This window comes from Triturus cristatus, chromosome 9 (genome assembly GCF_964204655.1).
Source record: "Triturus cristatus chromosome 9, aTriCri1.1, whole genome shotgun sequence".
Classification (NCBI taxonomy): Eukaryota; Metazoa; Chordata; class Amphibia; order Caudata; family Salamandridae; genus Triturus; species Triturus cristatus.
In genome coordinates this window covers 1,188,640,823-1,188,667,943 of record NC_140592.1, presented here as the reverse complement: position 1 = coordinate 1,188,667,943, position 27,121 = coordinate 1,188,640,823, and the positions used below count along the sequence as shown (strand labels likewise).

The following is a 27,121-nucleotide window of genomic DNA, read 5'->3' as shown; positions in this document are numbered from 1 at the left end:
TAAAACTCTTTAATGTAATAATAAATGAGTGAAATGAGTGCGGTCCCCTACATTGGACTGGTGTTTGCACAGTCTTTTGAAGAACTTTCAATACGAGTTGATGTGCGTAAAACGTATTACTCCACACTGTTGTACTGGGAGGAACGTGGATCCAATGGAACGTGTGCCTGGGCATTGTGCTACTATCACTGCATCCTATTAGCAAATATTTAACATGCAATCTTCTAACAAATACCCTATAAGATAACAAGAAGTGCCAGAAATGGTAACATAATCTGTGTGTTGTCCTCTCATTGACGGCGCTGATTGAGAGGGTTTGTAGGATGTCTTTACCTGTGTAATGTTGTTACCGCGCCGTGTTACATGGTCACGTGATGTGCAGGTTGTACCGCACTATCTTTGGGTGTGTCCAGCACAAGTCTGCCAGAGGGAGCTGGGTCCATGCCAGATTTTCAGGAATGTACAGACTATCTACACATACAGTTCCAGCGCTAGTGGTTTTCGTAAAACAGTGGCAAGGATGCGGCCCTCCTTGGCGGAAGTTGAAGGACCTTCCTTTAACAGGAGGTTGGGTGAGATGCCATATTGATGGCGATGTGGTGCTATACAAGAATCTGTTAGCATGAAGTGTAGACTTAAGTGAGGGCCCTGCTTCCCCACCTCGTTGTCCGTCTCCTTCCCTTCCCCCCCTTGGCACACCCCCGTAACACACCACTCAGCCACCAACCAAGGGTGGGGTATCGAGAGAAAGAGAAACATGTTTTTCACTAGTGAGTACAATATTGACCGTGTCTGCGAGCCTCACGATGTAGATTATGTCCGGTTCCACAGGTCACGCCTGGGACAAGACCTTGTATCCAGTGCTGAAGCTCATGTCCCCATAGCATATCAAGCATTGGCAAAGCCAATAAGTCTCACCTAAGTGTGGTCTATTGGCTTTGTCAATGTTGTTTTGTTAGTCATGTTCTACAGCAGTATGGCTAAAAAAAAATCAAAAAAAAGTGCTATGACATGGTCAACACTGACTGCTTTATAGTGCTTTTTTTCCCTTTTACTTTCACCCATGCTGCACAGCAGCCAGGCAGCTGTACAACATGGAAAAGAAAACATTAGCAAACCCAAATAGCTCTCCTATTCAGCCTTTCAAGGATTTTAAAGCTATTTTGTACAGCTGCGTAGCTGCTGTGCAGCATGAATGAGAGTAAATGCATTTTCAAAGCAATTGGTCTCACAATGACATTATTTTGAGCTATTGCCATTGTAAATGACATTGTTTTTTTCCTTTCTAAAAAAACAAAGAAAATGCTGTAATGCAAAATGGCAATAGCTAACTTTTTTGTAACTGTGAAATCTATCGCATTGCATTTGTACTAGTGTGAGTTATCGGTATTGTAAATGGTACTGGTCCTTTCTCTAAGAGGAAGGGTACACAAGTATTTGCAATGCAATAGGTTTTGTACTTGCGAGATTTTGAGCTATTGGCATTGTAAATGGCAATGTCTTATTTATTTGTTTAAAAAACCTGCAATAATAAAAGACATTGTCATTTACTATAATAATATGTTAAAGTTTTTGAAAATGCGAGACCTATTGCTATGCCAATGCTTGTTTTCCAATGTTCAGGGGGACAGGACTGTATAATATTCGTTGTCGTATTGCTAGATGTACAGGATTTGTATACCCAGACGTGTGGTGTGCCAGGCGCCATCAAGCACTGTGGGCAGTGCATGCGTCATGGACAGCTGATTAGTAAACATCTGGCACAGCTATTGCACCGTTTCACTATTGCCTCAACATTGCACATCCAGCGCGATAGGCACCTGATGGCTTCCACGTGTGTCCCTTGAAGAACCAAGAATCCAGTGGGGTGTGTGTCTGTGTGTGCAGAGCTGTGTGCTGTGAATCAGGTCTGAAGTGGGGTGTGTGTCTGTGTGTGCAGAGCTGTGTGCTGTGATTCAGGTCTAATGTGGGGAGTAACGTAGCAAGTGCCATGGGCCATGTTGCAAGCAAGAAAATAGCCCTTTGTGGCTTCTGTTGGTGACAGTAAAATACAGCATTGGCAAGGTTCAATGGCCCCTCGAGCTTCTGGGCCCCGGTGCAACTGTAGCTGCTGCGCCCCTGGGCAAAGCCCTGCAGCGCACTTTGCACCACCCCCTTGAAGCCCAAGGGAACACTCTTCTGTGCATTTAGTGTGGCTGTCATGAAATGCCCCTTTAAGCACAGAGCAAGTAATTCTAATCCTGATATTTGGCCAGTGTTCCATACACATTATTATTAAAAGTCACAAGTCACGCATCTGCATAAGAGGTGGGCTGGGGAAAAGGGGGCTAGGGCGGTGCCCAACACACACTTACTGCTGACCCCCCCCTTTTAAACCAAGCACGTGGCATCACTTGAGGTTGTTACCTGCCGTAGTTTACTGGGGACAAGGGTTGGACTCCTCATACAGGAGCTCCTATGCTTTTCGGGGTACCAGCACGACAGACACACAAACAAGAATACACACCCTCTCACACTTCTTGTGTGGCACATGCAGAGAACACTCCTCCAATAGTTGCCCACTGTGCAGCAGTGCAAACATTAAAGCTACCCTCCACTGAACCCCTACACTCTGCACCCCACGATTTGATATCACCAGATTAGTTTTGTGAGGGGGAAAATAATGCCTGTAAACGGTAATGGACAGTCTTTTATTTACTGGGAAATTGTAGGGTCATGTACATATCATCTAAGAAGCAAATCGCCCCCTCTTCCCCCACCCCAGTAAACATTCTGCGCCCGAACAATTTGTTTGCCCAGTCCTGGAGCAGAGCATTTTTTTCCTTGGAAAAAAAGCACTCCCCGGCAGCCTCGCTTGTCAGGCATGCGCATCTCCCAGCCTTCAGCGGCGGCAAATCCCTATGAACTCAGTTTGAACCGAGATCTCAATCGTAAATCATCTCCAGCAGGAAAAAGAAGCCTGCTGTTTGCATCTTGTGCCGATCCCCCTTACCTTTAACACTTTCACAGGCAGGCGAGGGGGCCCGGCAGCGGCGGCAGGAGTTCACAGCCCTAATTTCTGTACCAGCAGCAGAAAAAAAAGAAGGTGGGGGTGGGAAGCGGAGAGGGAGGGAACAACATAGCAAAACAAATATATAGAAGTGTCTATAGGGGCATGAATGCCTTATGGGTTTTTGGGTGGAGGTATTGGCTGCAGGGAAGTGGTTGGCAGCAGTGCTGCAAAGCAGTGGGTTTGGGTGAGTGGTTGTTTTTTTATTATTTTGTGTTTTTTTTGGTTGGTTCCAGGGGAATGTCGGCATAAAAGCAGTAACGCGAGCCACAGCCCAGTGTCAGAGCGGCCCCGATGCAATCAGTGGCAGGGAAAATTTGCATTGATTAGTGAGTGCACAGGAAATAGGATTTTTCCTGGAAAGGTGGAGTGAGTTGGAGAGATTTTTTTTAAAGGCGAGATCGATAGGCTAATAGGGAAAAAAATGTTAGAAGAATAACACAATGCAGTATTAGACTGTCTACCACTCCCCTAACCCCTCAAGTAACCCCAAGTCTGAAACCAACCGAATGTTCACGGATGCCACAACATACCAGGTGGGCAGGAAGAAAACAATTTGGTTATGGGCAAACAAATAACATCCTCCCAACTTATTATTTTCATTTAGAGGGCACATTTTCTTTCACCCCCATCTCCCATTGGACGAAAGTGCCCCGTCCTCTAGTCCACTAATGCACTCCGTTGTTTTTATACAGGGACATAGTCATTATCAGTCTCAACTGAATAGCTCTGACAAATCTGTGCCTGCAGCAGCCCGGGTTAGGAGAGCCAGTGTGAGGAGGGGGAGGGGGGTGGAGAGAGCAGGGCAGGTTGAGCAACTCCACTGTCTGACGCTAATTAGAAACAGATGGCCCCATAAAGATAAGAAATTGCTTCACAACAGCCGTGAAGCAGATGATCCAGTCCGGATGGGCTGGTCAAAAAGGAGAAAGGGCAGTGACCAAGAAGCATAATTTTCCAATGGGAAGCCAGCGTTTAGCATAAACTCTGACGCGACCCAATGAAAATGATGGGAGGGGCTTCAAGTCCCCTTCTGAAATCTACTCATGTACAATATATCTCGCCAGAGAGAGCACATGCGCGCTGCAACGCTAGGCGAGACCTAAAAAGCGATATGCCGTGGCCAGTGTTTACTGCGTCATAGCACTTTGTTTTTTTCTTAAACTTTCAGCCACGCTACACAGCCCTTTGCCAATGCTTGTTTACTCTAAAATTACCACAACCATTGCCTGTAGCAGGCACAAAATGCTTCCCCCCATACATAGCAAACCACCCGTATACCATATCTTTACAAGTACAAAACTGCCTTGATTTGCAGATATGGGCACTTTGTGTTTTTAAGCCATCTGATTCGCTAATGAGGATCACTTTTATTTTGGTTCTCTGACCCTTTTTCTTTCCCAGTCTAACTCTGGAAGTCTCACATCCCCAGCTGCATCCTTATCTGAAGAAATGGATTCATGCGCACAGGAACAGTTGTGTGTATTCAGGGGTGTCTTTGCTCCCAGAGATGAGGATCACACTACCGTCCCAATGTGGGCTCCTGGAGAGGGTCCGAAAACTGAGGCTGAAGCTTGTGACGCCCTGAGCCTGCAGACTCACTCACTGGAAAATATTCTTCCTATAAAAAGACAGTCTGGACTCTAGGTCCTGATGCACATCAAACAAGGTGAGTATTTTTTAAAAGAACATTTATTGCTTAAAATGTATAAGTACATGAAAAAACAACCCATCTGTTATATAAACATAACAACTGGAAAGTGACACAAAACATCAGTTAGCAAACTAGGGATAGCATCAAATTGAAACGTACATCAGTTGATTGGATTTATTAGAAGATTCATAGCTCAAAATAAACAGTCGGGAATACAACCAAATGTCTTCCATTTATCCAGCACCCTCTTCCTGTGAGGTCACAGGCAGTTGATGAGATCTTCAGTTTGACAGGCTGATGCTCACTGCTGTCCTTGAGGATGGGCCAAGCCACTTTTCCACACTCCTTGGGAGGTGGTCAGGTGGAGGAAGCTTTGTGTCCAGATTCTGGGGCAAGCACGGGAGTCTAACCTAGGATTAAATATTTTTCCTATGGTGCATCTATTAGGCACGCAAGTCTGGCCAACCTGCTCCATTCCATGAGGGGGACGGGGGGATTGAAGAAAGACATGACCTCTGTCCAATGGAAGTTCTGTCGATCTAGTGCATTCATCTGTGTCTGAAGCCAGTGGATGATGCTAACTCTTCCTTTATTTTAGGGTTAGTATTAAAGGCTTGCTTATACTTGCCAGGCTACAATTTTTCAACTCCACTGTTGTTATTTGTGGGGGGTGCCGCAGCTTGCGAGTACTAACAGGTTTACTATAAATGTCCTCCTCAGACTGAGGTCCATCCTACCTTTCGACAGGTTAATCTCCTAGAACAGGTGAGGAGCTGTCACCCACACTGCTTCTCCACCACTGTGGGCCCAGTATGTCATGACTACCCTAAAAGCATTGTTCATTTACTACATGCTGATCAAAGACGTACGTTGTCTAACTTTGGGATCAGAACCACCAATGGAAGAGGCTAGCACGGTTCTCCGGTTCAGTGTCAGGACATCACCGGATAGCTACACAACTCACCACATATTTTATTATAGGAAACATTTTTGCTGGGTTGGCACCATGTGAAAAATAAAAAAATAATTAGCTCCTGTGATGAATAGATAAATTAAAGTGAACCATAGTATTTGGAATCACTCATTTATGAAACTGAATAGTTTATAAAATCTCTAGCTTCAATCATGTATTTTTTAGGATTTTGTAGTTTTTTATGTGCTCTACGAAAAATTAATTGATTGGTATGGTGTCTTTATATTATTGTTGAAAAATTGTATTTCTTTTAAACAATTTTATCAGGGGGGAAACTAGGTCATAGGAGAATGTATTTCGATGAAATAACTTTTGATTGCTATAAAATTCTTGACAATTTGCTTTTATTATGTAGAATGCTTTTATGGGTATACTTTTATATACCGAATAAAGCTTGTTTTGACTTTGACTTACTAAAGGAAGGGATTGTGAAAGAAATAACAGGCAGTCCGTGCAACAGCCCAATATTACCAGTCTTGGAAAAAGGGGATGAGAATGCTGATCAAAAAAGTTACAGATTTATAGTTGATATCAGAGAGATAAACAAGATTGTAGTTGTGCCACAGTTCCCGGTGTTTTCCAATGTAGTATCGATATTGTCAACATTGTCACCAGAAATGGCCTATTTTTCAGTGGTAGATTTGAAAAACGCCTTCTTCTCAATTCCAGTAGATGAGAGTAGCATGTATCTGTTCTTCTTCACCATAGGTGGATGGAGTTATTGTATTACCAGAATACCTCAAGGATTCCCAGAGAGCCCCAGTATCTACAATCAGGCCTTGAAAAGAGAACTAGATACTTTCAATTGGTCACCCGATTCTATGGCAATTCACTGCATTGACGATTTGTTAATTGCCAACATCTCTGAGGAATAGTGTACCACTGACACTGTAAATTTGTAACATTTTCTAGCTGCATGTGGTCACAAGGTTTCCCCAGATAAAATACAATTTGTTCAACAGGAAGTTTCCTATTTGGGACACATCCTGTCGAAAGGGCAGAGAAGATTGGATGATAAGCGCATTAAATTGATTCTACAGACACCAGTGCCACGCCCCCCAAAACAGGTGCGAGCCTTCCTAGGCATGGCTAGCTATTGCCGGCACTGGATAGCTAACTTCTCTTTGCTTTCAAAACCTTTATTGGCCTTAACCCACAAGGACACGCCCAAACCCTTTCAGTGGTTGCCAGAACATGAACAAAGCTTCCTTTCCATCAGGCATGCTTTCTGCTCTGGTCCTGCTTTGGCCCCTACAGACTATTCTATGTCTTTCTAACTATTTGTTCATGAATCTGACAGGTGTGCTTTTGTGGTCCTCACCCAGCAGCAAGGTGACCACAAAAGACCATGCGCATATTTCTCTGCCACCTTAGATACTGTAGCCAAGGCTTTACCTTCCTGTGTACGTTCAGTTGCAGCAACTGCTTTATAACTACAACGTGCAGAAAGTATAATAACGGGACATGAAGTTGACTTGTATGTTCCACATGCTGTAGAGCTCATATTGAACAAGACACATACTCTCAACTCACAAGTGCCAGGCTTACGCAGTATGAGATCTGTTTGTTTGCAGCACGTTACACTCCACAAATGTACTGTTTTGAACCCTGTTACCACTGATGATTTATAGAACGAAGACCATGATTGTATTTTGTGAACTGAGGAATAAACAAAAGGTAGAATTGATATGACTGATACACCCTATGCAAATGCTGAAGGAGAATTATGGGTGAATGGGACATCAGCAGCCTATGCAATTGTAACAAACAACAGTATAGTTGAGTCCTGAAAAATACACGAGTTGTCCGCACAAGCAGCAGAACTTGTGGCATTGACACAAGCTTGTGAATTATCTGTAGGATGATGTATTAACATATTTACAGATAGCCAATATACATTCAACGTGGCACATTTCTTTGGGAGGTTCTGGAAGGAAAGACGTTTTATTACCTTGCAAGGAACTAAAATAGAGCATGGTGTACTTATCCCTAAATTACTTAACTCCTTGGCACTCCCAAAGAAATTGGCCAGACAGAATAAGCCAGGGAAACGTGTTCGGGGATGCAACTGCAAAAACAGCATGAAGTTGTTCAGCACTAACGTTAACAGCCCAAGAGCTGCCCAAACCAGGGAATTCAGTCGGTCTAACGACTGAAGGTGTGAGACTAATGCAACAAGGGGTAAAGGCGGAAAAGCAGATGAGCTGGTCAATGAATGGGTCATTTGTTCAAGGGTGCTGGATGAACAAGACAAAATAAAATTACACGTTACCAGATAGATTGATTTACTCGATGTATCTGGCCACGCATGGCCCGGCCCTCATATGCAGGGATACCATAGTGAATTGCATGAAAAAATTCTGGGTGAACAAGAATATAAGAAAAATAGCACAGGAAATATGCCAAACATGTATGGTGTGTGCACAACACAATGTGGGTAAAACTGCTTCAGTATCCAAGGGGCATTTTGAGAAGCCAACAATGCCATTTGAGCCCTGCAAATCCACTATGTGGAAATGCCACCGACAAACAAGTATAGGTATATTCTGGTGGTGGTTTGTATGTACTCAGAATGGATAGAGGCATATCTGGTCAAAACAAATAATGCCATCTCTACAGCCAAGTATTTAATTATAGAATTGAGACCACGTTATGGGGTCCCGAGCGTGATATGGTCCGACAATGGCTGCAACCTCTGCAATGAAATAATAAAGCTGACATGCAAAGCTCTGGGAATACAGCGGAAGCTGCACACTGCCTTCATCCAGAGGCTGCAGGTGCAGTGGAAAGACACAATGGCATACTGAAGAATCAGATAGCCAAGGTGTGTGATGACACAAAACTGACCTGGATGGATGCCTTACCAATCGTTCTAATGAGCATGAGGAGCGCACCACATGCCAAGACAAAAGTCAGTGCATATGAAATTGTCACTGGGCTGCCAATGTGTGGGGAGTGCCAGATAAAAATGCTCTGCCTATGATGACCAATGAATTACTGAATCACTACTGCATGTCACTTCACTCTTGCAGGTGAAGGGGACCTTTCCAGAACCACTGCAGGTCATGGGGCACAGGTATAACCCTGAAGACTGGGTGCTGATCAAGTCATCCCAGAGGTCTAACTGTCTTCAAGCTCACTGGAAGGGTCCGGAGCAAGTCCTGTTCGCGCCACAGACGGCGGTGAAGTGCACCAACCACAAATCCTGGATCCATGCCAGCCACATCAAAAGGGCACCACCTGAGACGGGGTCTAGCATAGACCCAGCTCAGCAGCATATACCAACACCAGAACTGATAAAGAAGAACCCCGATACAATTTAAGGTCTACTAAGAAGAATGCAATGAAATGTCAGTAACTCCTGTGAATGATCTCCTGCAGGAAACACACAGAGCATTGTCGATAGATATCATTCTAACTGAAATTTTCACACCCATCCCTGACTTCGGGCATGCTAGTAAGGTAAACAACGAAGACGTGCTTACAGACCTTCAGGAAGTATTTGACCAACTAGATTTTAAAATAATATGAGAGTTGACCACCATAGAATTACAAGAAGGTTTGGATAGAATACTTTCAGAAGGTGAAAATTGAACTTTGGAACGTTTCGCACACCACCACCAGGGGTGATAGTTTATTAGCATAAAGGCAAAGTGTAAGAACGTTCATCAGGGAGTAATTTGCCTAAACAATGCTGTTCAAATAACACGTTGTGCCTTACTTATGCCTACTGTGCAGTAAAAAGTGTGCCACTGCAGCCTTATGGGAGATGAACTGATCCAGGAGGTATTTGCGAGTCCTCCTATCACTGCAAGTATCCATGCCACTGCAGCATTAGAATAGATTAACTGATCCAGGAGGTATTTGTGAGTCCTCCTGTCACTGAGAGCAGCAGAGCTGCTGCAGCATCCAGCAAAAAAACTTTTTCCAGGTGGTCAAGACCACCAACTTTGAAGGACTACCTTTGGGGTGAGGTACAGTGGGTACTCCTGCAATATGTGTGGCTGCCTTAGTGGTTGATATACATGACCAAAGGGTCGTCCCTTACAAAAATTGCATCAATATCTTTGGGAGGCGAGAAGCAATACCAAGGGGTCCTCAGAGGTCCTCTGATATATTGAAAAAATACTGCTCCCAGTACATTGTGTATTATAGCCTCACCTTATGCTTTTAGTGTGTTTAATTTATATTATTGAGCAGATTTACAATGATAATTCACCACATAGTGTCATTAATAGTCCTACATCTAATTGAAGAAAGGATAGAAAACTTACTTAGGTATGCATAGGGACTATACAACAATGAAAATGGAAAAGACAAAATGGCACCAGTCTAAAACGTGCTTACCTGGGATAATATTCTGCCTATTGTTGCTAGTATTAGTCACTGTATATCTATTGGATGTGTTCTACCCCATGGGACAGATAGTCTCAACACCAACACCCCCTGCATGCACTTTATCACCTGATGAATTTGCCCATAGGGAGGAAATGTATCACAATTCCTTTGTGACTTTCCTGCATCATACCAATAAGGTTTTAACAAAGGGAGATTGCTGGATACGTTTTCAATTCCCAGCTTCCGTGGATAAAGGCTTACCCTTGATTTAAGTCCCCTTGCCTTTTGAAGCATCCTGTTATGCTGTATATATAACAATAGCAAAGATGGAAGTAATAACTGTTTTGCAGAATATTAAAAAAGGGACCTCCGGTGCAGGAACACCTACAGAGAAGCCTGCAGGGGTATTATACAATAAATATATTGCAGATATTCCGACAAGGGGAAACTGCACAGAAGTAATAGAACAAAATGCAACATTTCCCCTTTCTGATATCTTCACTCCCCTTTTCTTATACAAAAATACAAGCACAAGGATAGCAGGCCCATCAAAAGAGGTTAGCGAAAGCATACCATTTTTTAAATAAAAAATAAAAAAACACAACGCAATAGGGAGTATTTCTATTAGATGCAATGGTACCTATCAGGTGGGCCATAGGATAAGTTGCAATATGACATTCGATATGATAAATAATAAAGATAAAATTCCACTTTATATAGGTGACTCAATTTATTTTATTGTGTAGAAAAAAGCTTATACCTGGCTTCCAACAGATTGGAGTGGTTGTTGTCACCTGGGTTTTGTATTACCTGCTATAGCAGTAAAAGACGTAAATGATGTACAAAATGAGCTACAAAGGCATGCAACACTTAAGGGTAAAAGAAGTGTAGATCAAAGAGATACAGCATCGGAAGTGTCAGGTGATATATTTAAAGGGATGGCACTATGGGTTGGTCCACCTATTAACAGCATGAATATATGTAGATTATCCCGACTACTAGAGGCCACCATAAATGAAACAGCAGGTATACTAGAAAATATTACAGTAAAACTTCAGGCTGTGAGATTAGTTTCCCCACAAAATAGAATTGTTCTTGACATGATGGTGGCAGAGAAGGGAGGACTCCTCTGCTACCGTTAGGGAAACAATAAAAAGACTACATAACATAGGTACAGAGACACATAGGGATTCCGGCACATGGGATATAGGAGGTCCGCTATGGGTTTCTTTAGCGCATGGGGTTGGAATAAAGGAATGGTGTTCATAACCATATTCCTACTAATAATAGGCTGTTGTCTATTAATTAATTGCTTGCCCATATGCTGTCACATATTGGGACAACTGGTAAAATGCCCTGTGATGATATCGAGACATAAAGATCGAATACTGATGTAAACAGTAACTACTGAATTTATGCAGATAGACATTTCTAACAATGAAAGGAATAGACAATATAATTATTAAATACTGATGTTCTTATGATAAAATTAAAATAAGGTTCAAAGGGTCGTCTGTGAAAGATAAAAAAATTAATTAGCTCCTGTGATGAATAGATAAATTAAAGTGAACCATAGTTTTGCATTCATTTCTGTGTAAAGCTTACTTAGAAATAATATGTGCTCACTTACCAGGCACAGCTATATGCTACACAAATAGTTAAAATAAACTGTCTGAAATTCAGCAAGAAACGAATGAAATAAAAATGTAATGTGTACGTGTGTACGTGTCTAGTCAGCTGCCAGTCCTTGCTCAAACCTGAGAAATGGCTCGGCTCTCTAACCTTTGCATGTGTACAAAAGGCAGTTCAGCGAGTTGATTTCTAGAAATAGCTCTCTAATCTGAACATGTCAACTGAAGTCAAATTGTGCATAGGACGCAGAAAAAACAAACATCTGCTGACTAAATCAGACAACGCTTGTTTGACAAAAACAAGTTAACAGGCTTAGACTGTGGGTCAGGAAATAGGAGCTTAGAAGATTGACTAATGTTAGAAGGATCATCTGCATCACTGCGATCGAGTATAAAGCAAATGTACACGTGGACATATTTGAGAAATGATCATGCACCGTTACTGATGTTAATGATTAACATGCATGAAGGCTCCACAATTGTATATAAAGGCTGATTCTTTACTCTGTAATCAGATCACTCTGCAGTCTTCACTGTGAGCTGTCTCAACTGCAGTTCTTTGGCAAATAAACGCTTGCCACTCTACCAGCTCTTGTGTGTGTTCGTTCTTTGTTTATACTTACAGATATTTTGCTTTCACAAGTATGACTTATTTTATGAAGTCAAGCCTGATCATAGTGTCATACGTCCGCTTTGGAAACACCAAGCAGGACCTGCAGTGGACGAAGAAGACATTCTTACAGGGGCACCTGTTATGGGCACCAAGAAGGCATAGTGGGAAACCAGTATAGTTAGATAGAGGATTCTTTTTTTCCGACATGCAAATCACCTTCTCAAGTTCTACACATTTCCAGCTGTTCACTACCTGTAGAGCTAACATGTTTCATGGGAATGGGCAAAAAATAAAACATTTAGGATTTTCTGGAAAGATCCCTTAGGCAAGGCATAGTGCACCATGCCTGTTTGGTAAAAGCCACCCTGACTTTGATGACTGTGTTATAATGGGTGTTTCCTGACTTCGATATTGTAAATTGGTAAACGCTGTTCCTCTCTTCTAGAAATGCTACGACAGACAGAGTGCTAGCAGGAATGTTGGGTGAGCAAAGGTTTCTCATGCACAGTAGGCAAGGAACACTCCCCAACCCTCTCTTCTAGGCTCACAGGCTTCTCCACTCCTGAAGCTCATCACTTGAGTGGCTTCTTCGTCCTTTAGTACTCCACAGTCCCCACCCACAGTATGATGGAAAGGTGGGACAAGAGGAAGGGAGTAATGCATCAAATCTTCTAAGGCTTGGCACCATTTCTTCTACTTGTCACCAGGTTATTGCCATTTTCAAGTCAATGCCTGCCAATTGTGTGTGAAGATATATCTGTTCACCATTAGAGTATCGGTTACTTTCTAAGAAATTGAGGAGCCCATCAACTCCTCCACATAATATGTGTAATATATGTAGCAACATCAATTAAGCATGTGTATATTTTCACCAACATATATAGCACAGAGAACAGGTAGAATTACTTATAGCTGTTATTTGGGATCACAATTTATGAGCTGTTGTAAGTTCTTTGGTTGCTGGATGTTCGCATACACAGTGTCCTGAAGGTAGGTGAGAAGGAGAACTTTCTGGAACTTCTTGGCACTGATCAGATAGATCTCATTCTTGTAACTGAGTGCTGCAGAGATGGGAGTCTGGGCGCCCACCCACTGCTCCAGCAGAGACTGCGGTTCAGTGCTGTTTCCGACAGCTGCATCATACAACACATACTGATCCCCTATTGGACAAAAACAGAACACGTCATTGATATCTTAATAAGAGTCACCCAGTACATATCATTCGTTAGTAGAGACATTCTAAAACAAAGTGGATAATCGTGAATGAAAAAAATTAAACCATGCTAAGTGACAGTTATATTCTCTATAAATGTTATACCCTGGCCCCAGTGCACTCAATACATGCAGTATGAGGCATGTCTAGGGGAGACTCCAAGTAAAGGCGGATTGGAGGGCTTATGGGGACCTCGGCTTAGAATGTTACCTACCTGTAAAGGTGATTTGCCAGGATAAATATTTTATTTTAGAGTCCCATGCTATCGAACATTCTTCCATGGTAACCTGGGAATCCTAAGAAGCTGAACGTTTGACACACATTTAACAAGGCTTCAAATAGGGTCTTTTCTACAAACGGTTGGGCTCACTTTTTCCACCATACCACTGCACTTGAAGTGATCCCACTCTTACGTGCCACCTTTGGTCAGATTCTGAGAACTGAAAAATCATAAATATTAAACCTCATTGGGAGAATCGTGGGATGGGATGGCAACGGGTATATCCACCTTTACATACGTGTAATTTATTCTCGATTTATACCCTCCCTTACTGATAGAATACAGGGCAAAGCAGTACAAACCTGAGAGGTGGAGAGGAGGTGCATCTCATTTGAACAAATCTTCTAGAATTGCCTATCCAGCTTGGGTTCCTGCCCATGTTTCTATCTCGAGGTGGTAATACTTGCAGAGGATTTCCACATGGTTGTGTTGCATATTTCTGTCAGGCATGATGATGGCTACCATGTCTCTTCCTCCCCTCAGGTATGCATCCACCCCCTGGAACATGCAGGTTTGCTTTCTGATATGCAAATCTGATGCACTCCACAAACAATCTGGGCACTGCCTGTCTTTGTCTGTCATGGCCATATGTAATGAGCGGTTTAGTGGTTGAGTTTAGACGCTTTGTCCTGTTAATTAGTAGCTCAAACCCCAATTAACGTCAAGCATGTGGAAAGCATAGTTTATAAAGAAAACATCTAATTTAAATGGAAATGGGACAAAATCTTTGGGGTGAACTTTGGTTAACGCTTCAAAGTCACTTTACCTGCATGAAACATAGCCTTAGGCGCCACTGAAGATGCCACTATGCACTAGCTCTCATGGTGGAGGTAATCACCATTAGTAAGGCCATTCTCCATGTAAAGCACTTGAGATCAAGATAATGCATTGGTTCAAAATATGCTAATATCAAGCAAGAGGTATAAGGTTCAGTTCGCACTGGAGCAGGAGTCAGGCCTGGAGAGAACATCCTTAATGGTGCTTTCAAGATATCTTCTAAATGTAAACAAAAGTAGCGCCATGACATGAACTTTCTTTTCTTGGGTGCCCTTCTCTGGACTTTCCCTGCTTGCAACATGATTTTGCTGCCCAGCGCACTCGAATAGACGCTTGCCTGAGGTTTGTTTTGATACCGCCTAACAAATGCTTATTGTGGGTTGTCCACACCACAGGCAAGACCTCTTTGATTATGGCAGTAGGCGGCATTAGTGTAGCCCACTCCGGAACAAGACTGCATCTCCACTATATTGACATATTGACTGGCAAACCAAGATTTGTTGACCAGGATAATTCCTAATCTTCGCAAGGGGTCAGTGGAAATATTCTTTGAAGCAGTAGAGATAACAAATGCCTTCACAGACTACTACAGTTTACTGTATGCTGCATGCTACCCAACAGAGGACAAATGACTTGATCCCTTAATCATTGATCTTCCAGTCAAGACCCTGGATCTCTCCCATCATGAGGCTCTAGACTCATTTATCACAGCAGAAGATTTTTCAGTGGTCGTAGCCAGGCTGCAATCAGCAAAATGTCTGGTCCCAACAGCTTTCCAATTAAATTTTTCCAAACATGTGATTCACTCACCAACCCACAGCTTTTGAACCTGTGCAAAGAAGCAATACACACAAGAACTCTACCCGATGATTTATGTGAGACAATAATCAAGGAAACCTACCATATCTCCCCACATCCTATCGAAAAATGTGTCTCATTAACTCTGAAGCAACTCTAAAGCAAAGGTCCCATCCAAAATCCTCACTGATCAACTCATAAAAGTCTTCACACAATTACTGCACTATCAAAGTGGCTTTATGCCCACTAGAAAAGCCTCAGAAGGCTGCACTAGCCAGGAGCCTAGGCCCTCATAGACTTTGAAAAGGGGGTTGACTCTGTGAGTTGGAGGTTCTTGTTCCAAGTCCTCAGCAAAATGAATTTTGAGTCTTACTTCACGCCATGCATCAAATTGATCTAGACTTATACGTGGGAGCAAGTAAACATAGGGGGTGTTATTGACACAATTCAAGATTGAAAGGGGAAGCAGTCCCTGCTTTTTGGCCTAGTGATGAAGGTGCTGGCCAAACTGCTTAGAAAAGACACAGTCATGAGAAGCTTCCATTGGAATGGACCAGAGGAAGCCTTAACGTTCTTATATGCTTATGATGTCCTCATCTTTACGCAAGAGCCACTTACCACCTGCAACATGTTAATGACAATCCTGAAACTCTACAGAGAAGAACCAGGGAAGCTGGGACTGCACTGCTCACAGAACCGAAGTGTGCCTGCAAGTATGGTCCACTTTGTTCCTTTTGACTGGGAAGGCACTCTGGGGCGTATTTACAAGGAAATGTTGGAGCACGGACCTAATCCAAATTAGGCTGTGCGGCCTCCAACATTTCCAAAACGCAGAGATGTGCCGTATTTACAAGAATATGGGGCACCCCTGTGTTTTCCCTGAAGCTGGCACTAAAATGAGCTGCCTGGTGCCAACACAGGCTCTCTTGCACCATAGTACGAGGGTGCCTGCGTGGCAGAGAATGATTGTTTATGTGCAGGAAGGTGATTGTTTATGTGCAGGAAGGTGTTCCTTCCAGCACACAACAATCAATATTGGCGATTTGTTACTTCTATGTGTGCTGCAGAATGCAGCATAGAAGTAGTAAATCGTCATTATTTAATGATTGTTTAAGTGCAGTAAGGGAAACCTTCCTGCACATAACCAATAAGTAATGGCGTTTTCTATGTGTGCTGCATTCTGCAGCACGCATAGTAGAAGCAAAAATTAGGAGAAATAAAAGTATTTCTCCTCGTTTCGCCATTCTAACCCCTGCAATTGCATGGCGTTCGTTTTTGGCACTGGCTCAGATTTACACATCCTTGTAAATCTGGGGCAGCATCACAAAGCAATTGGTGTTGCAGTGGAATGCCCACAGCAACACCCATTGCACGCTCCTTTCATGCACAGTGATGCGTGTAAAGGGGCCGTATTTACAAAGTGACGTTAAGCCACAAAAAGTAGCTTAGCGCCGCTTTGTAAATATGGTGAAGGCCATAGCGCCACCAGAATGCCACTAAAAGTGAGAGTTCAGGTGGCACTATCCCAATGTAAATATACCCCTCTCTTTACAAAAATATACTTATACCAAAATGGCTATAGACACTTCAAACCTATCCATAAACCATGCAAACCAACCTAGTCAAGGAGCCTTTCTGTTGGCGGGAAAACTCCCTAGGATCTTCTTCCTCAAATACACTCAGGCAGCATATGGCGGGAGATAGGGACCGCTGACTTACAGCTACACTACTTAGCTGCAGGTATTGACAGCATAGATGAGTGGATTAATAGTAACTGGAACAATCCAGCCCTGTGCATAAACACTGACTTTTTCCGTGGCGCACTTACGAAAACCTATACACGACACAAGTCCTAGAATCCTTCCCAGAAGTCATAAAATGACTGAATCTGGCAAGAGGCCCTGAAACATAAAGGCAGGTGTAAGAAAACTCTTAAATAATGCCCATATGGTTTGAAACCGGGCTCCATGAAGTACAGACACTAGACAGGTTTGACAAACTGTATGCTGTGAGCAAATTCAACTTTGGGTATGTGTGGACTATGTGCACCCTTAATGAACTCAAAACCAAGGAAACCCTACACAACTTCCAGGTTTTTAGATTTGTGCAACTATGGCCTAAGACAGTTCCTGGACAGAATGAGCTAAACTTCCAGGGTGTGACCACCTTATGGCTAAATTAATGTTGTGCACTCTGGGTAAAGGAGACTTCAAAAGTTGATGATGCATGGCCCCAATGCAACAAAACCTCTACATGCTTCCTGGGCGGGATAACTCGGTCCCCTTGATGACGGAGGCTAAAATGGCACCACACACCTGCTTCATCAGCCAGACTCGGTCTAATCCATCCTAAACTTCTGCACCGAATTTACAACACCCCTAAAAGATAATGGAAGATGCGTTTGAGGGACACTGCACTTGCATGTGATGCCCATCCACTGGCACATTCCTGCAGGTTATATGGGATTGCACTCGTATCCAACCATTCTATAGAAACGTTCAACATAGACAATCAGTAGTGAGCCACAGATCCATCATACAACATAAAATAGGGGGACCAAGAAGTGCACATTGGTAGGTTCAGGCTGCCTAATCTCAAAATGAGATATTGCACGGGGGGATGGGGACTCCCTCACTCTAGGAGGACTGATGTAAAGGATGGCTCCTTGAGAGCGGCGGGTATAGGGTCATGGGCAGCCAACACATTCTTGAGTATGGAGTGCATGGTGGAATCATTTTTCTCTGGGGTCACCTAGTTCTTAAACCAACTCCAAAAGTTGAGAGTCCTCATTGAAGATAGTCCACATACTATGCTCAATCATACAACAACTGGCATGAAAAAAACAAGTGTTGTTGTATGCCTAACTTCAAGTGAGGAACATACACATTCATTGAGCAATGATTTTGCAGACGTTCTTTATTTAGCTTTTTTTAGAACGATATTTTCCTCGATTTTGCCATTTTATCCATAACAACCGGATAAAACGCTGATTGGTAACGGCAAAAGGTAGTTAGTTTTACTTTTTATACACCGCCAATAAAAAATACTGTATAAAAAAAAGTGATTGCATCTCCATATAGGGTTATGTGTTCAGAAGATAGCACCTCTCAAGCCTCGCTAAGAGGTTGACAGATGTTGAGTTGTCATAAAGGATCCTCGCGAGAAGACTGTGATACAGTTGAAGAAGGTAGTGTACCTAGAGTGACTCCCAGATAGGAGATATCACAATCCCCCCACAAGGCTATTCCTGAAGTCTTCCCATCAGCCAATGAACAAGTAGCAATGCTAGGCATGGATAAAGGACCTCTCCTGTTCCATCAATGGTGATCGTCTCCCATGGGGACTCCTCCGCTGCCTACCTGGAGGCAAAGAAAGAATATTTCGATCTTTTGTGAATAAGTCTATTGATAGCTGCCTCACAGATGAATTGTGCGTAACTTGTTTGTTTACCCCCTCACTCCTGGGATTCTGCACCTGGCTTGCTCAGTTCAGTCGCGCCACTTTATTCCCACGAGATGTTGCACCATCAGGTAGATCAGAGGCCAGATTTATCATACTTTGATGCAGCGCAATGCAACACAGCAAGACAACTTGTTACTGCGTCAAATGAAGATAGCAGGAATGTGCCAAATTTACTGTAATATAGCACATTCCTGCTCTCTCCTTGCACTGATGCACGATGTGCTGCCTAGCGCCAACACAGCCACCCTTGTGCAAGGGTGGCTGCGTTGCAGGAAGGATTGTTTTTACGCAGGAAGGGATATCTTCCTACACAAAAGCAATCCTTAGAGGCGTTTTCCTCTTTCTAAGTGCGTTGCAGCACACTTGGAAAGAGGAAACAAGGAGGGTGTCGCAAAGGCAACGCAAAGTCAGATTTACCAAGCAACGCAGAGCCATCTTGCGTGGCCCTGCATTGCTTGGTAAATCTGGAGTAGAGCAAGACCGCGCCCTGGGAAGGCGTTCCATGGGTGGAGCGTGGGTGTTCTGCAGCATACTTAGAAAGAGGAAAACACCTCAGAGGTTTATTTCAGTGCAGAAAGGTATCCTTTCCTGCACAAAAACAATGCAGCCTGCAACGCAGATAACCTTGTACTATGGCACAAGGATGCCTGCGTTGCCACAAGGCAGGAGATTGTGCGTCAGTTTAGGCAGAGAGAAGGAATGCAATATATATTAGTAAATATGGTGCATTGATGTCCTCCTTTTTTCACAAGTCCCAAATTTCTTCCCGAAGAATCCCCTCCTCTTGATGTAAAACTTGACAACCACCAAAGCTCGATTTCTTGTTTGCAAGAGTCAGGTCCAAATTATTTGGAAACATCAGAGTCAAGCGAATAATGAAATTCAGAAGCTAATCTAAACGAAAACTCAACAGCCGTCCGATAGAAACAACTCTCCTGTACCGCACACCCAGTAAAGACCAAACAAATAATGGCATTTGATGGTGGGATCACAACAGGAGCAAGGATGAGTGGGAGAAAGTCAGGTCTAAGAGTGCAGAAAACAGCCATTTCACAAGGCTTTCTTGAAGACATGTCGAGTTGTCCCAGTTTGTCACCGAGGATGCTCAGCTTGATGTGAGCAACTATTGAAATGGCATGTCAAGCCATAAAACATCCCCTGCTGGATAACTAACTCTGACATTCCACCCAAGCTGCTGGCATCTCTGTCCAACAGTCTTTGCACTTTAACTCTCAGGGGCTTATTTACAAGCCCCTTGCGCCGACAGTGCGTCACTTTTAAAATGGGAAAAAGTGACGTTCCGGCAGCGCAAAGGGCTTGTAAATAAGCATCCTCAGATTCTAGAGACAGCACGACAACGCTCCTTCAGTAAATTTGCTCCTGCACCTTGTGGCGGCAGCAGCAGGACGGTGACGAGTAGGAGGAGTCGAATAATTAGCGCCAGCGATTGGCCAGTTTGCCTCCTAAAGTCCTAGGAGACACCAGAGCGGTGAGCCACTGACTGATATAATGACCTTTGGGCCTCATAACTTTGCACACCTTGCACTTCATCTCTCTCTGACTCCCAAGAGAGCACAAAAAGGATCCTTAAGTAAGTTGCTCCTGTGATTTGTAGCAGCAGTAGGGTGGTGAAGAGGGGGTAGAGATGAAAGACCACAGCACCAGCGTGTAGATAGTTTCGCCCATACAGGTAATAAACCAAAGTGTTGCGGATATGGTTCGTCTACTACTCAACAAATTAATCATTCACTATGAGATGGGACATATAAGGCTGACGGACATGGCATATAGGGTGATAAAAGAAAAGTCCATCACTAAACCTCCCATTAATGAGCAAGCAGATGACTTAAATCATACTCACCATGACCCCAAGACACGAAATTATGGCCCAAATTTACAAAGGTGGCACAAGGCAACACAAGGGCTTCAGGGAGGCTTTTTAAGCCACACAAAGCCACCTCGCGTGGCTCTGCATGGCTTAGTAAATCCAGAGTAAGGCCAGGCTGCACAAGTTGCTGCCTTGCGTTAGTGTGCGTTGGGACGGTGTTCCAAGGGTGGAGTATGGGTGTTACCATGCTTCCATACATGGATTTTGGTACTAAAACTAGTAAACCTTGGAATGCGTCAGAGTAATACACCTTCACAACAGAGGCGTAACGAGGAGAAATGTCCCTTCCTGCATTAAGGGCCAGATATACAACCATGTCATTTTGCGAGTCCCAAATTGTGCTCAATTGGGAATCACAATTTGCAACTCACAAAATGACATGTACAACAGTGTCAGAGACAATGTTTGCCATTCTCAATGGGGTCGCAAATTGCATGCCTCATCAATATTCATGAGGCACTCGCAATTTGCGACTCCATTGATAATTGCTGGCCCTTCCTTCCTTAAAGCAAAACGGGCTGCATTTAAAAAAGAAAAATTAAACATTTTTGTTTCATTTTTTAAGGGCAGGCAGTGGTCCCTGGGACCACTGCCTGCCCCTAAAAAATATTTTCCCCTGCATTTGCAAAGGGGAAGGGGTCCCCTGGTGACCCTTTCCCTTTTGCAATTGCCTTACCACCCTCTTGAAGAGGGCGGTAAATTGCGAGGGTTTTGCAACCGCAATTGCGGTCGCATATCATTCATACATGGCTTGTGGGGTCGCTATTAGGAAGGAAATGCCCTTCTTTTTAGAAAATATTTGCCTAAATCAGAGTTCTCCACCCAGGAGTAACTGAATTATTCCCAGCCCCATTAAAACGGGAAAGAAAACATAATAACCAAGAGGGCAAAATAATGATGCAAAAAGGATCAAACGATGCACAGGGCTCAAAGACCTCTGATTGATTAGGAACGAATCATACTCGCATCCTCACCAGAACCAGCTAACTAAACTGTCAAATGGCAAACCAAAATCAGCTGTATTTTAGATCAGTATATACATCTTCAGATAAGGTTGATATTTTAAATCGGGAAAACCTTCTGAGTTTTATCCTAAATATAAGGAATCTGGCCCACCTTATCTTCAAAGATATCACCTCAGTCTAGTTCACCAATGTAAGTAGTGATCGGTCCAAAAAAAACACACGGGTACCTGGCTCTCGCAAGAAAAAGCAAATATGTTTTTTAATAAAAAGTAATATTTTCTCTCCATGGGGAATCACAATAGAGTGAATAGAGGAAGAGAGAGACCCCACAATCCTACTGAATTCACAAGCAAGTCTCATACAGCAGGCATTGTCATAAAGGACGACCATGGTGCAACACAGGAAAATCTGAATTATTATAAAGATTTGTTAATAACTTATAAACATGACAAAAGAAGGCTAACCATGGTACGAGATTTAAATAAACAAACACACAAGAATGGGACTGGCTTGCTAAAGCTTTAGAAGCTGACCTCTGGCTTTACATCTGCCCACAATTTTATAAAAAAAGAAAATGATGTCTTTTGACTGTTTTCAAACCTGCCACTCAACTCTAATCTCTTGGAATGAGGCAGGTTGGGAACGCAATACGAAGAAGTAGCTGGACATGTGTTTGGACCATGACATCTATAACTTGACATGACATGAAATGTATTACAATATCAGGTTCCCAAGATCTTACATAGCCGGTAACAAATGAAAACCCCTGGCAGACCATATGGTGGTTTGACAATATATGCATCTACAGCCTTACATATTAGGGTACATTTGATTTCCCCAAAAGTCCTTTCTTTCAAGCCTTGTTAATTGATATTTGGCTGTGGGGTCCAGGAGGCTCCACCTCATTCTCCAGATAGATTTGTGAAATCATTTTGAAGACACATTGAGACAGTGACCTATATCCACAAGGACACAGAAGTTATAATAAAAGGAGACTTCAAATTCAATTGGGCGTGTTACTACAATTATAATGAGGATTTAGAATTGATAGATACTGACTGGGGAGTAAACAAGATGTTGATGCAAAGCTTAAAAAGGGGCTAAAATTAAGTTTAATAATTGAACCATTACATGCATTACATCTAATGTCCCTTAGTGGACACCTGACATCTAGTACTCCATCTTATAACTCATTACACACACATTTCCCCCTCTAGAGCAGCAGAATTGGTGGTCTCCTCCAAGGCTATCTTCCTCCGGAATGACTCCCTTATTGATTGTGGTAGGGAAAAGAAAACATGCAGTTGTAAGGAGTTAAATGGAACATAAAATCTGGGGAGAATTTTAGGAAACTGCAGGATTCTCAAGCTGAGCACAATAGATTTAACAGCGAAAGGCCTGATGAGTATAACACTGTCTCGTTTTGGGAGAGAATGATGGTGTGCCTTAAATAGATCACAGACAAGTCATACCTCACCAACTCAGAAACCATGGCAACACACCTAAAACCCATTGTAGGTTTTCTTCATCACTTAGGACACTTGGAAGAGATCTAAGAACTCAGCAAAGACTTTTTGCTTGTCAGGGGGTATAGTCAAGACATCCTGTCTAAAATACCCACATTAAGAAAAACCTATGAGAAAATGGTTTGGGTTAAGAAAAATTAAAATACTGAAGCCTAATGTGTCCGCATATTTACAAAATGTGTCATTCTAATGGCCAAAAGAAATTACGAGATTCCATTAACACCTTGGATGGCGTTGGACCTCTCTGGTGAAAATTGCGTAAATTCAGATAGGTGGTTGTGATATATCAGAGAGCGGTGTATATGCCCAAGCACTCTGCCACAAAGCATCACTTTATAGATTCCACGATGATCACCAACTCAGGGAAAGGCTTGATCCTTCATCCTTTTGATAAGATGGACCACCATTGAAAATCATCAAATTATCAATTAGTTCTATTGGATATGAACGCTATTCAAGGATACAATTGAAAGAGCTGGAGGCATGGGTACAAGACAATAATATATTCCCATTTTTACAAACAGGATTTAGACCCCAATGCAATACTATCAACAGTGTATTAGCATTATAATTTTTATATATCAAACAGAAAACAAACTGAACGACAGCTTACGTTATGTAATGTTAATTGCAGTGTCGTATTAATGAGGTTGAGCGAGTTGTCCTTTGGAGAAAATCTATGGTTTGGGGAATCCCAAATGTTTTACTCAGGACAACTGAATCTTCATACACCGAGACCTGGGTGAGAGTGTGCGTGGAAAGGGCTTATGCATCTCAGAACACATTGAGAAAAATAGAGATCTGAAGCAAGGGTGAGTTTGGGTACCATGGCTGTTCAATCTGAATACTACTGCCATGAATATAGCTTTTCTTCCACAGATTGGGATAAGAGAAATGTATATATTACAATATGCAGATTACATTTTGATTATGGATAGAACCCAAATAAGCCTAACTCGCTCCCTTAAAGCTTCGGACATTTACAAAAAAAGTAAGAAGTTTAGTTTCCATAGAAATAAAACAAAGACAATGATATTTGGTAGGGAGTGGAAACCAGCACACATATGGCGAATGGGGAATGTACCCATACTATTCGCCTCATCCTACCTTCGTTGACTTACGGCAAAAGGCTTACCCAAACATAACTTTACGGTGCGCTGTTATACAATACAATGCAGACTTTGGTGTGATTGAATAGGCGGGATCTAGCCTATAAGGTTGCTTTCCTAGAGGTGAGCCACAGAATCAGGAATTCAGAGCATTATTTGGAAAATCTTGTTACAAAAAGGGATTAAAGTCGTAGGTGCAATGCTTATCCACATCTATAAAGGGTTCGGGAGTTGAGGAGGTCTGACATTACAAGGCCTCGTTCACAGCCTATAAGAACCTAATAAAATCACAACTCAATGTGATATCATGGGCTCAAAACGAGGGTGAATTTGTGCAGAAAAAGCATTTCATCATGTGAGAAGGTGAGCAATTTTGCATATCTCAGTCAATTAAAAGATCAACAAAAAAGAAATTCCTAGAATGTGTTTTCTCAGCCTGCCAATGTAACAAGCATTTGCAATGCATTAGGTGTCGCATTTGCGAGATTTTGTGCTATTGACATTGTATATTTTAAACATATAAATAAAAGGCATTGTCATTTACAATTCCAATAGCACAAAATCTCGCATATGTGAGACCTAATGCATTAGTGGATAGTGTAGCGGGCGGGGTGGGGGGGGGGGCGGGGGGGAGTGCCCATTGTGTGTATACAATCAAACAATGGCAGACAGAGCACAGAGAATAAATGCAAATTGAAGGGAGCAGTTCAGTGTCTGTGCTAAATTAAACAAAAAATAATAAAACATGAAATGCAATTCGTATTCACTTTTGTCACATAAACCCGCCAAGCTGTCCCGCCGTGCCAGCAGTGAAAACGCTAACACATGCAGTCAAAGACTAAAGAAAGTTACAGAAAGCGTATTTACCGTTTGTGCTGCAGCATGCCTTATCGTTCTGCTCGTGGACACTGTGGGAGAGTGCGCTTTGCCTGATAGAATTTTTATCATAAACCTCCTGAAGGTTGCAAGTGTCCGGTACGAAGGTTATGCTGTTTTATGATGTAGTTGCCACTTGTGTTTGTTTTATCGCCTTTGAAGCCGGTTTTTGCACCAGTGCAGAGGAGACAGCATTTGCCCAGAGCAGCTGCAACTGTTTCTGTTGCAGTTGCGCAAGTGGCCTCCCGCTCAAGGAACTGAAAAGTCGATCCCTATTTGTCTCCTGTTAATGTACTGGGCAATTAGTTTTATTTTTTTCTGATAGGTGTTTATTTATTTCATGGGGTGCTCTTCTAGAGTACCTGAAATAAAGACAGGGGCGGCTCGGTCTCTCTGTACCACCCAAGAAATAAACCTCATACATCGCCCCTACACGCATTAGCCGGCGGCCTGCATTTTCTTTATTATTGTTCATTAACAGAGCCAGTGCATACGTTTACAATTACAAAGGTTACGAAGAAAGAGGAGAAGCTACTATTAAAAGGAAACAATCGTACAATACAATTAGAGCTGAAACAGGAGATGAATGAGCGTGTTTTACAGAAAGATAATGCGGGGCACTTTCAACCTCGCAGCTCCCCTCGGGATTTCACAGGGGCTCGTGAAGATTTGGCCATGGGGAGAGAATGTGACATCAGTCTGGGTTACCCATTTCTGAGTCAGGGAACCAGGTTCTAATCTTGGCGTCGGCTCGACATCCTGTGATCCTGGGAAAATCGCGTTATTATCCGTGCCTTCAGAAACCGAATTTGTCCTTGTGCAATGTAACTGGTGCCATGTTAAGCGTTCCAGTCAATAGCTTAGAGTTGAATTTACGCTATATCATAACTGGAAAAAAAAACTGCAAAATACTAGTGTGCAAGAGGGGGTTCTTCTGTTTGCTGTTCAGCCGAACTGCAGTATAGTCAGGAAAACAGGAACGCTTCCAGACTTGCATGTTAATTCGTTGCGTTAGGGCCCGGGGCAGGGTAAGTCACGTCAGGCTCATGTTTCCATGGGGCTTTAGGGGCTGTGGGGAAGGAAGTCTCATGACTAACATCTGTATGGAGCTGCTGGGCTGGAGCACAAACAGTCACGGTTGACGTCTCTATGAGGATTAATGAAGCTGTCTCAACAGGGGTGTAACGCACATCTCTGCACCTCCTGTGGTGTATGTAGCCAGTTCCTCCTCAGGGCACAGAAACTGGCGGCCCCACGGTTAATACAAAATGCATACCCTGTGGAACTGGAAGGAGCGGACACCCTAGGCCGGCTTGAAACTCCGGGCTTTGGAGAAAGTTGCACATTTACGGGGAAGACCCACCTTCTTAAAGGTGGAACTACTTATAATTGAGTAGCAAAACAGTACCAAATAATTAGCACGAAAGGGACGATACCTTTCAAAAATTGAAAGTGGCGCGTTACGGCTGCTGCTGAATTCACACTTACCATTATTAAAACCATTCAAAACCCTCATGAATGGGCTCTGGTACTGCATGCAAGCTTTCTGTAGTCAGTCAGCAGAGTAGTATGGAGGCGAGGGGCGGAGGAAGAGCCATTCTTCGCGAGACTGGAGCCAGTCCTTAGGCGGGAAAGCAACGAGTCTGCAGAGCTGGAGAGGAGGCAGACGTACAGAACAAAAGGAAAGGCGCGGCCTGCCATATGCAAAGCTACAGCTCGGTATGTCGCACTGTAAGAAGTATAAAGCACTCTATAGACAGGGCAGCAGTGAGCCTGCAGAGCAGGAGAGGAGGCAGCCCTGCAGAACAAAAGAAATGTGAGGTTCATGGCCGCCATATGCGAAGCTACAGGTAGCGCGCGCATATTAATGCGCACTATTTTATAAAAGAACAATTACGCTGTGTAAGCGTAATGAGACTGTAGTGAGGCAGTGGTGCTTCCGGTAGAAACTGAAGTTACGTATCGGATC

At 43.0% G+C, this 27,121-nt stretch overlaps 1 protein-coding gene across 1 annotated transcript in view; it reads right to left on the bottom strand.

The window, feature by feature from the left end:
• Nucleotides 1-10,727: 10,727 nt before the first annotated feature.
• Nucleotides 10,728-27,121, bottom strand: part of LOC146799601 (matrix metalloproteinase-18-like) — a 102,220-nt gene continuing 85,826 nt past the window's right edge. The window contains exon 8 of the mRNA XM_085627176.1: nt 10,728-13,418. Within this exon, the coding sequence (XP_085483302.1) occupies nt 13,174-13,418 (245 nt within the window). The 3' untranslated portion in view covers nt 10,728-13,173. The remainder of the gene's footprint in view (nt 13,419-27,121) is intronic.